A 14,317-nucleotide genomic window follows, 5' to 3' on the forward strand; every position below is an offset into this window, starting at 1 on the left:
TTGACCTCCCCGTTCCAAATCTGTAACCTATATCCCTCGAATCAGGCCCCAACGTCTCGAATCTTCGATCAAAGTTTGGCCTGAAAACCCAACCTTTTCCGATGGCTTCCAAATCAACACCATAGCTTCTCCTGACCATTCTCGTCATGAATCCGGTAGTAGTTTAGGTTGAATCTTCCTGGAACTGCTCGAATCTTCATTTGAAGATTCGAGCAAAATCTAAAACTACCTTAATGTACCCCAAAATCACACCAGTCACTCTCCTGACCTCACTCGTAACCAAACCAAACTTGGTTTGGTTCGATTCTGACCAGAAATGATCAAGCCCCAAATCAGACCCTCAAGAACCCTAAAATTCCAAATCATGGAATCTGCCCAAATTAAATAAAAGGTTGGGGTCTAATCGACCTTAATCAAAGTGTTTTCAGTTGAGAACACTTCGACTAAGGTCTGTTCGATCTCAAAGTGTCCGAATCAGAGTTTTGAAGACTGGGTCCGTATAGTTCTGGTATTATGAGGTATTTCCTTATCTTTCCTTCGTATTTGCTCATTTTCCTTCTCTACGTATATGTTTATTTGTTGTATTGATTTTAAAATTCTTTTGGTCAATTGACTCTGTTCATATTCAATAGGACCAATTCTGTCATTTGTTTAGGTTCGATATAATTGTTATGTGTTATAATTTGTGTAATCGATTAATGAGTTGCGTCGATTAATTGGTTTCCAGTTAATCTATGTTTCTGTCAATACCACTGAAATTGCCTGATTATCTGGGTCTGATTGTTTAGTATCAGTTGTTGTAAGCAATCAGTTAATTAGTTTCGTCTATTAATTCGTCCTTGTTTATAGACCAGTAAGTTCGTCAAATAGTTGTTGTGTGTGTTGATCTGTGGATACTTATTTTCAGGGAATTGTCAATAGACTGACAATGATCCTGCATTCATGTTGATTCTGATTTTTATTGTTCAGTTTCAGCTTTAAGGATTTTGTTAAGTTCTATGTTGTGTTAAGTCTGGATTGATTTAATTTCAAGTTCATTTGTTCCAATTGATTTCTAACATTAGTCCTTCAGTAATCAGAAATAAGTTTGGTTATAGTTGATAGTCAGGTTTAATTTTCAAATCTTTGTTAATTGAAAACAGATTTCAGAATTGAAAGCTGTAATGCAGTAGTATTTGTGTTAGGAGGGCAGTAATATTAAGGGTTTTCAGGGGCAATTTGGGAATGAAACAGTTAGGATAATATTTTGGTGTTAGTGCTTTGTTAATGGGGGTATTAATTAATACATTAATGGGAAAAAAAGGAAATGGGGGTTGATTAATTGGAAAAGGCAGTCTTAGTGGCAGATTTAGTGGAAAATTTCTGATTTTTCAAAAAAAAGAGGGGTCGGGCAGCACCTAGGGGAAAAGAGGAGACTTGTATTAAGAGAGGGGAGGGTCTGGACAGAAAAAAGGCAGACTGGAAGAGAGAAAAATCTAAAAAAATCAGACAGAGAGAGAAGAATAGACATAGAATTGGAAATAATAAAAACCTTTGCATTAAGAGTTGGAGTGAGAGGCTTAAGAGTATTAGGCTGCTTTCTTTGAGTCATTAACAAAACAGAAAACTACTGTTTCCTTGAATCTGTCTGTGTTTAGTTTTCTGTTATCATTTCATTACTTCACTGGATTTCTGGACTGCTTGATTGCTGGGATTATTTTTGTTGGTCGTTATTTTGTATTGGTGATGATTGTCGCTGCTGTTAGCTACTGGTCTACTGATCTTCACTTTCTTCTTCTGTTTCTATTATCAGGTACACTTTCGAATCATTGTGATGCGGCTGTTGTAGTGAAAAGAAATACTCAAGTAGTCAAGTATTTAATTTGTATTTGCATGTTTAATAGTCAAATGATAGGCAGATGTATAGTCTATCTTCGTAATTCAAATTAAGAATATGGACGATGGAATTTATATTTGACTAGAACTATTTTCTTTTGATTATAAACTGTAATTTGTAAACTATTAATAGTTTCCAGTGTATGTTAGTTAGAATTCTATCTCATTTTGAATTATGTGTATTGAGTTGTTGGAATTAAACAAGTTTAAGTAATCATAGTTGGAGCTGATATTAACCTGAAACAATAGATTATTCTTGAATAGTTAGCCAAGGCATGAGTTTTGCGAATTAGGCATTATGGTTTGGTTTAGGCAGTTTATTTGTTTAGAAGGGGTTTGTTTGGTCTAGGTCTACCTAATTATAAAAATAAAAACAATTAGTAATTCCATAGAATCTGTAGATACACTACATTTGAAGTTAAGATCATGGTAATAATCATTAAAATCATTAATCCAATAGGCATGAATTGAGTTCAAACAAGTTGAGTTAATGATTAAATTTAGTAAACTATAGCAAGCATTAGTAATCAAGGATGATTTTGTTTGATTTTAGTTATTTGTAAACAAATAATTCCAATGGTTCAATTCATCTAACCATGTGAATTAAATTAGTTATAGGATAATTGGTTTCCTTTTTGATAATATTTGTCAATTCCGTATTTGATTTATACTTTCAATTTTAGTAATATTCCTTCTCACTAACATTTGTCTCAAGCTAATAACTACTAAGTGGTAACCTTTTCAAGCATGTAATCAATCAGGATTTCCTCTTCTTTCATTTTAGAGACTGAACGAAAAAAATAAAAATAGAAAAAATGTAGTAATTTTAGGATTATCCTTAAAATAAAGGAGGTGCGCCTCGCCACAGTGAATTTCAAATTGTGAGGCCCTCAATAAATGGATAATAATTGTATAGATTTTGGGATCGGTCGTTTAGAAATTTCACGGCTTTTCCCCAAAATAACAATACGCTAATCGCTTTAGGAGCGTGTTTAATAATCTTACTTTCTTAAATTCGGGTGCGTATTTCATGCGACCCAAATCCAAATCCCGAAAACATTGAACAAAAATGTGTTCTGGATTGCGGGTGCATTTCATGTGACGCAATCCAAAGACACGTTTCGAACGATGTTCACATTTTTCTAAATAATAACAATAAAGCGGCTAAAAGTTAAGATTTGCACATAAGGTTAACATGTATTAAAAAACAGATAAATAAGCCAAATACAACAGTTGAGCGACCGTGCTAGAACCACGGAATTCGGGAATGCCTAACACCTTCTCCCGGGTTAACAGAATTCCTTATCCGGATTTCTGATTCGCAGACTGTTAAACAGAGTCATTCTTTTCCTCGATTCAGGATTCAACCGGTGACTTGGGACACCATAAATCTCCCAAGTGGCGACTCTGAAATAAATAGACGAATCCCGTTTGGATTGTCCTTTAATTGAAAAAAACTCTTGTATCCTCGCGGGTGCGGTAAAAAGGAGGTGTGACTAGTGTGATGACGAGTTGGAATTTGATGATGATGAGGCCTATGAAGAGATTAGTAAGGAACTAAGTCATTTTGAGGAAAAGCCCAAACCTAATTTGAATGATACAGAGGCAGTTAATCTAGGGGACCAAGAAAATGTCCGTGAAACTAAGATAAGTATACATCTGGAACCTCAACTCAGGGAGGAGATAATTAAAGCACTGTTCGAATACAAAGATGTTTTTGCATGGTCCTATGACGACATGCCAGGTCTAAGCACTGATTTAGTGGTTCACAAGTTGCCCACTGACCCGGTATTCCCTCCCGTCAAACAGAATCTGAGAAAGTTCAAAATGGATATGAGTGTAAAGATCAAAGAAGAGGTTACCAAGCAGTTTGATGCCAAAGTCATTCGGGTCACCCGGTATCCCACCTGGTTAGCCAATGTTGTGCCTGTACCGAAGAAGGATGGAAGACCAGGGTGTGTGTTGACTACCGGGATCTCAACAAGGCGAGTCCAAAAGACAATTTCCCATTGTCGAACATCCATATCTTGATCGATAATTGTGCCAAACAGGAGATTGGTTCTTTTGTGGAATGTTACGCGGGTTATCATCAGATCTTAATGGACGAGGAAGATGTAGAAAAGACGGCATTCATCACGCCGTAGGGAACGCACTGCTATCGGGTCATGCCATTTGGCTTGAAGAATGCTGGGGCAACCTACATGAGGGCAATAACAACAATATTCCATGATATAATACACCAGGAAATCGAGGTGTACGTGGATGATGTGATCGTAAAGTCTAAAAAACAGTCTGACCATTTCAGGGATCTGAAGAAGTTTTTCTGAAGGCTTCGCAGGTACAATCTCAAGCTTAATCCTACAAAGTGTGCTTTTGAGGTGGGGTCTGGAAAGTTGTTGGGGTTCATAGTCAGCCGCCGGGGCACTGAACTAGATCCATCGAAAGTCAAAGCCATCCAGGAATTGCCACCTCCGAGGAACAAGACCGAGGTGATGAGTTTGTTAGGGAGATTGAATTATATCAGCAGGTTCATCACTCAGCTCATGACAACTTGCGAGCCTATCTTAAAACTGTTAAAGAAAGACGTTGCGGTCAAATGGATAGATGAATGTTAGGAGGCATTTGATAAGATAAAGGGGTATTTGTCAAATCCACCCGTGTTGGTCCCGCCAGAACCAGGGCGACCTTTGATTCTATATTTGACGGTTTTGGACAATTCATTCGGCTGTGTATTGGGTCAACACAATATCACTGGCAGGAAGGAACAGGCCATCTATTACCTCAGCAAGAAATTCACGTCGTACGAGGTTAAGTATGCTCATCTTGAGAGGAGGTGTTGCGCCCTAACTTGGGTAGCCCAGAAGTTGAAACATTATTTGTCCTCTTATACTACTTACCTCATATCTCGCTTGGATCCATTGAAGTATATCTTTCAGAAGCCTATGCCCACAGGGAGGCTTGCAAAGTGGCAGATCCTGCTCACAGAGTTTGACATTATCTACGTGACTCGAACCACAATGAAAGCACAGGCCATGGCGGACCATTTGGCCGAGAACCCGGTTGACGAAAATTATGAACCTTTAAAAACTTATCTCCCCGATGAAGAGGTGATGTACATTGATGAGTTGGAGCAAGTTGAGAAGCCGGGATGGAAACTTTTCTTTGATGGGGCTGCAAACATGAAGGGCGTGGGGATAGGAGCAGTGCTTATTTCTGAAACAGGGCAGCACTACCCTGTTACGGCTCAGCTTCATTTTTACTGCACCAACAACATGGCTGAGTACGAGGCATGCATTCTGGGTTTGAGGTTAGCTGTGGATATGGGTGTCCAGGAAGTCTTGGTCTTGGGTGACTCAGACCTCCTAGTGCACCAAATTCAGGGATAATGGGAAATACGGGATTTGAAACTCATATCGTATAGACAATGTTTGCATGATCTTTGTCAATGGTTTCAGTCAATAGAATTCAGGCATATCCCAAGGATCCATAATGAAGTCGGCGATGCTTTGGCTACTTTGGCATCAATGTTACATCATCCAGATAAGGCTTTTGTGGACCCTTTGCAGATTCAGGTCCGTGATCAGCATGTTTACTATAATACGGTAGAAGAAGAACTTGATGGGGAGCCATGGTTCCACGATATCAAAGAATACCTGCGGATGGGGGATATCCGGTACAGGCCATAGGTGATCAGAAAAGAACAATTCGACGATTGGCAAGTGGATTTTTCTTCAGTGGAGGGGTGTTATACAAAAGAACTCCAGATCTTAGATTGCTAAGATGCATAGATGCATAGATGCCAGACAGGCCACAATTATCATGACTGAGATACACTCTAGAGTTTGTGGACCACATATGAGTGGGTACATTCTAGCAAAGAAGATTCTCCGAGCAGGTTATTACTGGCTCACTATAGAGCGAGATTGCGTCAGTTTTATGTGCAAGTTCCATCAATGCCAGGTGCACGGAGATTTGATTCATTCCCCACCATCTGAATTGCATACAATGTCGGCACTATGGCCCTTTGTTGCTTGGGGCATGGATTTCATTGGGCCAATCGAGCTAGCAGCATCAAACGGACACAGGTTTATTCTGGTAGCCATTGATTATTTCACCAAGTGGGTTGAAGCGAAAACTTTCAAATCTATGACCAAGAAAGCAGTGGTCGATTTTGTGCATTCAAATATCATCTGTCGGTTTGGGATTCCGAAGGTAATCATCACGGACAATGGTGCTAATCTCAACAGTCATCTGATAACGGAGACCTGTCAGCAGTTTAAGATTATACATCGCAATTCCACCCCATATCGCCCTAAAGCAAATGGAGCAGTTGAGGCAGCCAATAAGAACATAAATAAGATACTGCGAAAAATGGTGGAAGGGTCCAGACAATGGCATGAGAAGTTACCTTTCGCATTGTTGGGTTATCGCACTACTATTCGCACTTCAGTAGGGGCCACTCCTTATTTGTTGGTGTATGGCACGGAGGCAGTAATACCCACAAAAATTGAAATCTTATCCCTTCGGAATGTCGCTGAGGCAGAAATTGATGACGTTGAATAGGTCAAAACCCGCTTGGAGCAATTAAGTCTGATTGATGAAAAGAGATTGGCAGCAGTATGTCACGGCCAATTGTACCAACAGAGAATGGCGAGAGCATATAACAAGAAGGTACGTCCACGGAAGTTCGAAGTGGGTCAGTTAGTGTTGAGACGTATCTTGCCTCATCAGGCTGAAGCAAAAGGAAAGTTTGCCTCGAATTGGTAGGGGCCATTTGTCGTAACTAGAGTGTTATCCAATGGCACGTTATATTTGACAGATGTAGAAGGGAAATGTGTGGAAATGGCTATCAATACCGATGCAGTCAAGAGATACTATGTATGATTTCTTTTGTTTGATTGTACTTGTTTGTATTTGGCATATTTTGAAGATTGAAATGACGAAGGCATTTTATTCTGCTATCTAAACACTTGATCCCTCGTCACCCCTTTTGAGCCTTAGTTATTTTCTTTCTTACCCCTCTTTCGGAATCAGTAGTGAATATCAAAAACACAAGTGTGAAATATAAGAAAAGGAAGAAAAGAAAAAGAGAAAGAAAGGAGAGAGAAAGAAAAGAAAAAAAAAGGAAAAGAAAAGAAGAAAAACAATTAAAAAAAGAGAGAAAAGCAAAAGAGAAAAAAAAAAAGAGAAGAAGAAAGAGAAAAGAAAAATCACAACAACAAAGTAATTTATATGACATGAACTACGTTCGACCTGATTCCTTTTAAAGATACGTAGGCAGCCTCACGGTTCGGTCTCATCAAACAAAAATCCAAAAGCCCTAAGCAAGAAACTAGGGCAAAAGTTGTGGTTGTTGTGATAAACCTGATTCCGAAAGTTATAACTTTAACCCATTTGAATTGTTTTGAGCCTTTTATACCCTTTCTTTCTAACCCTATCCAAAAGCCTACATTACGGTCCAAAGAAAGACCTCCTGATCAGTCTTTGAGAAATGTCAAGTCGAGCATGTAAAGGTAATTCATGTCAGGGGCAACACTCTGGTTCATGCAGGAAAAATAAAAATGAGAGAGTCTTATTGGTGAAAACCTTCACAGGCACCGTAAGGCGATGGGAGTTGAGATAAATTAAAATGAGAGAGTCTTATTGGTGAAAACCCTCACGGGCACCTTGAGGCGAAAGTGAGCTGAAAAATCAAACAAGTGAGAAAGGCATGTTGGTGGAAAACTGTTTCAAGGCACCGCAGGATGAACAAGGTCAAGGTTTGGGTAAAGTAATTAGGTCATGGAAATTCTGAGGCGACAAAGTAAGGCAACTGAAAGTTGATTGGTTGGCCAATTGGGCCAATTAATCCGAAATGCATATCATGATCATTGGTACCAGCTATTCCACTCAGATAAGTTTCTTTTTCTTTTGCCCTTTGTAGCAGTTATCTGGTTTTGGATTCTTCTTATCCTTAAACCGCAAAATTATTGCATTTCATTTTCTTTTGGGTTTATTTGCCTAAGAGGTTTTAATGTCAGTTTTGTCCCAAGTAAGAGTTTCAAAGCTCACTACCAACTTCCAAAATTGCAAATCACAATGTGGTCAGAGCATATTAAAGACAACATGATGTAAGGTGGGGTACAAGGAATTACCGGAAGTTTCATCGGTGGAATGATTTGGTAATGTCATGGGAGATGCAAAGGTTCAGATAAAGGGGTCAGAGGTGTGAAACAACAACATGGGTATAGAACACTCGGTTCGTCAAAGGCCATGGGATTTGAAAGTCAGTCAGAAAGTCAAAGCGATTCAGGGCCAGTTCGGGAAAGCCATTCAGAACAAAACAATGCAGTGGAGAGATCTTCAGCAAGAATGCCATCAGCTAACCACCACTTTAAACTGACAAATTTTTCTTTGATTGAAACAGGGGCAGAAAATTTGTTTGCTTCGGAGAAACTCTCCGCAGGGGAAAGAGCAAGCATCAAAACAGGTTTGACCGTAAACTTTCAGGACCCTCCTGGAAAATGGGACCTAGTTTAAAGTTCAGAAATAGCATAATCTAGCATAAATGTATCCCAAAGGAATAAGTTGGCTTAGAAGTTTGCATGTTCGAGATAGGATTCAATTAAGAATTTTCAGGACCAACCTGAATAATGGGACTTAGCTGTAAAATTTCGATTAGATAGCAACGTTTAGCATAAAATGTTGCTGTAGGATAGTATAATTCAGCCCTAAAAGCTGTCACTCTTAAGATAAAACTCAACTTTTGATTTTCAGGACCCTCCTGGATAATGGGGAGTAGTTTGAAGACTCTCTTAGATAACGAGATTTAGCAGAAGTCACACTTTAGAAGATATAACTTAGATTTTTAATTATCGTTTAACTAGGAATTTCAGGACCCTCCTGGATAATGGGACCTAACTTTCAATTCTTAGTAATACTTGGTAATACAATTTAGTTTTACACTCACATCTATGCCCAGCCACCAAACTGGGGCAGAAAAAAATTTATTTTATCTATTTTGAAGTCAGGAGCCCACCTGGAGAGCAGGGAATACTTTCAAATGCAGCAGTCAGGAGCCCGCCTGGAGAGCAGGGAATACATTTTAAGTTGAAGTCAGGAGCCCGCCTGGAGAGCAGGGAATACATTTTAAGTTGAAGTCAGGAGCCCGCCTGGAGAGCAGGGAATACATTTCAAGTTGAAGTCAGGAGCCCGTCTGGAGAGCAGGGAATACATTCAAATGCAGCAGTCAGGAGCCCGCCTTTGGTTTGTCTATGTTGAAGTCAGGAGCCCGCCTGGAGAGCAGGGAATACATTTCAAGTTGAAGTCAGGAGCCCGCCTGGAGAGCAGGGAATACTTTCCAAATGCAGCAGTCAGGAGCCCTCCTGGAGAGTAGGGAATACATTTTAAGTTGAAGTCAGGAGCCCGTCTGGAGAGCAGGGAATACATTTCAAGTTGAAGTCAGGAGCCCGCCTAGATAGCATGGGAATACATTCACGTTTTGAAGTCAGGAGCCCGCCTGGATAGCATGGGAATACATATCAAGTTCAGCAGTTAGGCATCCGCCTAAAGAAAGGGAAGCATCTCAGTTTACAATTCAAGACGGCAGCAAAGGAATTTTACCAAAAGAATACAAGACAACAAGACAACAAGAAACACAAGATCAAGTTTGAAGACCAAGATAGGATTTTGTAAAGCATAGATCATAGTCTAGTCTAGCTTTACTTCGTCTCCTCCATGACAAAACCCTAATTCCCCATTGTTACCAGCGATACAGCTCCAAATCGCCACCAAATCTCGACCACATAATCCCCACAGTCCCTTAAACACTAAACTACAACCACTTTTCCCCAAATCCTCTCCAATGGTCTTTAATTCCAGATCGTAAAAAACGGAACCCTGATTCTTCCCTTACCTCTGTTCCGGCATGCAAGGTCGATGTTATTCACCAAGCATCGAGATCGTTTCGACTCGAAATGAGTGTTAGACGGTTGTTCTTACGAGAACAACCCGACTAACACTCGTTTTTTATCCAAATCAAACTGGCCGGAGTTTATCAAAGGCGTAGGGTGAGGTATTTCTTCTTTCGGTTTCTCTCTCCTCACTTATCTCTGTGTTTCTTCTTTATTTCCTACATCCTCTTCCCTTCTGTTAGTTTTCTCTGATATTAGCATCTTTTTTTTGTTTCCTTTCCATCTAGTTTCCTTGATTTGTCGATTCTGTTATTGGTTCTCAATTTCTAGTTACAAGCAATTTTAGTTTTGTTTTCCATAAAAAAGGGAGATAAGAGTCATTGGGTTTTTGTTTGGTTCCGGGCGCCGATTACTGATTTTAGTCATGGCTTAGCTCAAAAGTCAAGCCCAATCTGTTGGTTTGTGTTTGATAAATTGATAACAAGTTCACAAAGATTGTTTTAAAATGCCCACAGCCTTGTTTCCTTTTCATTCGATTTGGGCTTAACTGTATTGGGCTGTTCAAGCCAGGCCTCACTTGGCGTCTAGATTTACCAGGTCACCTTGACTCACATCTGTTTTGGGTCTGCCAGTAGTTTAAAGGGTAAATAACAGGGGTCTTAAAGGGTAATGTAGGGAAATTGGTATAGGAAATCTCATTATAACAGAAAAGGAAGCTTCTAGGAAGTTGGGAGGGCTGTTTTGAAACTCTGATATTTGAACTAAGGGTAGTTAAGCAAAAACAAAAATTGGCTAAGGATCTCTAAGCTAAAGTGAAAATGTTGAGAGGTGCAAGGGGCAAAATCTGAGATTTGTATTTGTTGCCCTAACACCCCTCTATAAAAGGATCATTTACTGAAATTTTAAAAAGAGAGATCTTTTTTAAAAAAATTAGATATAGCTAGAAATACTGAAAAATTACTGTTCCATCGAGATCTTCTACAATTCTTGAAGTTTATCTTAGTTTCTGAAGTATATTCTGATTCATCTGGGTTTGAAAGTGGTTTGAATTAAGGGTTGTGGCTTGTTTCTGCTGCTATTGGACTATTACTGCTGCTTTCTCTTAGTTGCAAACTAATTGTTGGTCTATTTTGTTGTTATTCAGGTACACATTTCTACATTCCACCTAATGTAAAGCTTGATTTGGAATCGAACTGGAAATCTAGAGCTCTGAGTTGTATTCAAAGTTAGTTGTGTTCATATTTTAGTTTACTTGTCTACTTTTTTTTATTTGGAAAATTTCGCTTATTGCCTTTCAAACTCTGAATATGTGATCAGAGACTGAGCTTCTGAATATCATATGACCTGGTAGTTTAGTTTGATGTCCATCTTAGTCTGATTCTTCAAATGTAGTCATTTGCATTACTTCTTCGTTTTAAGGTCAGGATTTGGACTTGTTTAAGTGCAGTCAATTCGATTTTTTAGACTTTATATGTGTACTAAGTAAGGTTTTTAAGGCTACTGTAGTTTGGATTTGAATCTTGTATGCAAGTTGAATTGATGGTTCAATGCCATAGCTTTGGAGTCTGATTTGTGCGATAAGCCTCGATGTTAGGAAATATTTGCTTTCCTATAGCAGGGGTCTAAGTTTGCTTCGATATTTTTCTTTAGATCTGGTTTAAATTGGTTTCATGTTTAGCTTAGTTTTTTTCCTTTCAGAATCAGAGTTTTGTATTATAATCTTTTATTGCATTGTCTTTTAAAATTCAAGTGAGGCATTTTTGTTCAGTCATACCTTAGTTTATACGCATACCAATCAGTTATGTGCTGACCAGGGCCAGTAGGCCCAGCTGGCTTTTGGGCCTGGTCTCAGAGGCCCCTTTGGAAATGAGGAGTGGTCTCGTTGTTCTTGTTTGTCCTGGGCCTCCTCGTCTAAAAGTTTTATTGTTGCTGACGTTAACTAATGAGGATGGTCCAGCTTCTGAACATCTAACGCCCCTTCCCCTTTCTCTAATAGTTGCATACCTCAGCCTTAAATCGTGTTAGTTCAATTGTTTGTGGTAGTTAATCTGAGGCAAGCCATAATTAGACACTTAGTAACAAATGGCTCTTGTGTTAATTTCATAATATAGATGTAAAATAACAAATGTTCGTAGAGAAACCTTTAGTGTTGTTTAAAATACCATCGTGATTGTGTATACATTCGCGTGATATAGTTACAATTTCTTAAAAACAAAATCGAGCATACGTTCGCGTAACTTCGGCTAAACTTTCTTAATAAATAAACAAAGCGTTATTAGTTATGGACACGTTCGCGTGACATGATTTTTGACGTGCCAAAGAAAAAAAGTATATGTACGCGTAACTCAATTCTTTAACTACGAATAATCAAGTGATTTAAAAGCGGTAAAGGGTAAATGCACATAGGATCTAAACTCAGTAATTTTAATAAGCCAAGTATGATCAAAGCGACCGTGCTAGAACCACGGAACTCAGGAATGCCTAACACCTTCTCCCGGGTTAACAGAATTCCTTACTCGGATTTCTGGTTCACAGACTGTAATACAGAGTCAATCTTTTCCTCGACTTGGGATTTGAACCGGTGACTTAGGATACCATAAATCTCCCAAGTGGAGACTCTGCTTTTTTAATAAATAAACAATCCCGTTTTGATTGTCCTTTAATTAGAAAAACTCTCTTATATATATACCCTTTACGGGGTGTAGTAAAAAAGGAGGTGTGACATTGAGTACCAGGTTTTTTTCCCTCTTTGGCTCTCTCTTTTCACTGTCTTTCTTTATTTTCATCTCGTATGTCTTCAGATTTCCAATCAGCTCATCCATGGTTAGAGTTTGTAGATCTTTAGCTTGAGTGATGGCATTTACCTTACTCTTCCAAGAACTAGGTAGAACACTGAGAATTTTCCTTACAAGTTTATTTCTGGAAATAACATCTCTAAGTGAATGAAACTCATTTATGATAGATGTGAATCTAGTATGCAAATCCTGTATAGACTCATCATCTTTCATCCTGAAGAGCTCATACTCAGTGGTGAGAATGTCAATCTTAGACTGTTTAACCTGAGTGGTTCCTTCGTGTGCCGGCAATGCTTCCCATATTTCTTTGGCAAAATCACAAGTTGAGATTTTGTTGTACTCATCAGGTCCTATACCACATACAAAGATTTTCTTGGCGCGATAGTTATTTTCTACGGCTTTTCTGTCAATATCGGTGTACTCCTTTCTGTCTTTCGGCACCATTGGTCCAGTTTCTCCAAGCTTCTTCATAGGAACATGTGGACCATCACAGATGATGTCACATAGTTCTGAATCTTCGGCCATTATAAAATCATGCATATGAGTCTTCCACCAGCCGTAGTACTGACCATTGAATCTAGGAGGTCTATAGGTTGATTGTCCTTCCTCAAAGTTGGGTGGATCAGCCATTGAGATCCTTTCTAGGTGTTAACCTTTTATAAAGGACCTTCTCTGATACCAATTGTTAACTTATATGAGTCCACCAAACTATAGATCACCTAATCCTCTATGAGTTTCTATTGAGAATACTTATGAAGCAGTAAGTAAAAGAGACACAGGATTTTTATGTGGAAAGTCCCACTCAAAGGGACAAAAACCACAACCTACACGTGTAGGCTTTCAACTTCACTAACTTGTAATCTTATTATTACAAGCCACTTTATAATGACTCTATTACAAAGACTTCAACTTAACTAACTTGTGATACTCTTACCACAAGACACTTTGTCACTCTCTAATTACAAAAACTTTAACTTATGACTAACTCTAGTCACAACACAAACTTAGAGGGTTTGTGATCTCTTGGGTTTCCTAAAACACAGCTTCTAAGAAAGCAAGATAGGAGTTACAATGAAGAACAAATAACAAGATTACAACTCAACTACGGATACATATAGACTCATTGTGAAACTGATCCTTTAGTGGAGTTGTCTTCTTGTTCTTGACACACTTGTGACTTCAATGCTGGATGAACACTTTACAGTTTGAGAGAATATCACTAAATGTTCAAGTTAATATATTGTGCCTTGCACCAGGTTGTTATACTACAAAAGACATCACAATGGTGATGTCAATTCTTGATACACGCTTCTTCCCAATGAGAAGTGACTGACGCACTATCTGCTGCAATGTTGCGTGTACAGTTGCAGACAGTCACTTTCTGCATTTGCATTCAAGGTGTTGTTGACCTGTACTTCTATCAGAGAACACCAAGGGATCAGTTACATGTTGTGTTCCTCTTTGTAGTAGTTCATTTGCTAGAGATCAGACTGGACTTTGTTCATTTGAGATGTGTACCAAGTGAGTCAGGTTCTCTATCTAGTTCTTAACAATAAGTTTGTTAGATCATCAAAATATAAAAAGTATAAGGCAAAGACATTGAAAACTCATCAATCAACCAATCGAACCATCCCTGGTTCCACCAAGTCCTTCAGAAGTCTCCCCTTTAAGATTTTTCTCTTGCCAAACTTGGCCAGCTTGTCTTGTTCCTCATCAGATTCACTCCTTTCTTCACCACTCTATTCCTCATCCTCG

General features: G+C 38.8%; 1 protein-coding gene across 1 annotated transcript; it reads right to left on the bottom strand.

Moving 5' to 3' along the window:
• Positions 1-8,479: 8,479 nt before the first annotated feature.
• LOC107792161 (uncharacterized) lies at positions 8,480-13,087 on the bottom strand. Its single transcript, XM_016614352.2, has 2 exons — positions 12,500-13,087; positions 8,480-8,518 (listed from the first exon to the last, which is right to left on the bottom strand). The coding sequence occupies exons 1-2, from the start codon at positions 13,085-13,087 to the stop codon at positions 8,480-8,482; spliced, it is 627 nt and encodes a 208-aa protein (XP_016469838.2).
• Positions 13,088-14,317: the final 1,230 nt, after the last annotated feature.

The sequence above is a fragment of the Nicotiana tabacum genome, chromosome 6 (genome assembly GCF_000715075.1).
Source record: "Nicotiana tabacum cultivar K326 chromosome 6, ASM71507v2, whole genome shotgun sequence".
Classification (NCBI taxonomy): Eukaryota; Viridiplantae; Streptophyta; class Magnoliopsida; order Solanales; family Solanaceae; genus Nicotiana; species Nicotiana tabacum.

What these genes read in the sequence shown, in the direction of transcription:
- LOC107792161 (XM_016614352.2), bottom strand. Translation starts at nt 13,087, where the DNA reads ATGGCCGAAGATTCAGAACTATGTGACATCATCTGTGATGGTCCACAT. An exon ending in CAAAGAGGGAAAAAAACCTG is followed by an intron (nt 8,519 to 12,499) that starts GTACTCAATGTC and finishes GAAATTTTACAG; the next exon opens with CTAAGTCCCATTATTCAGGT.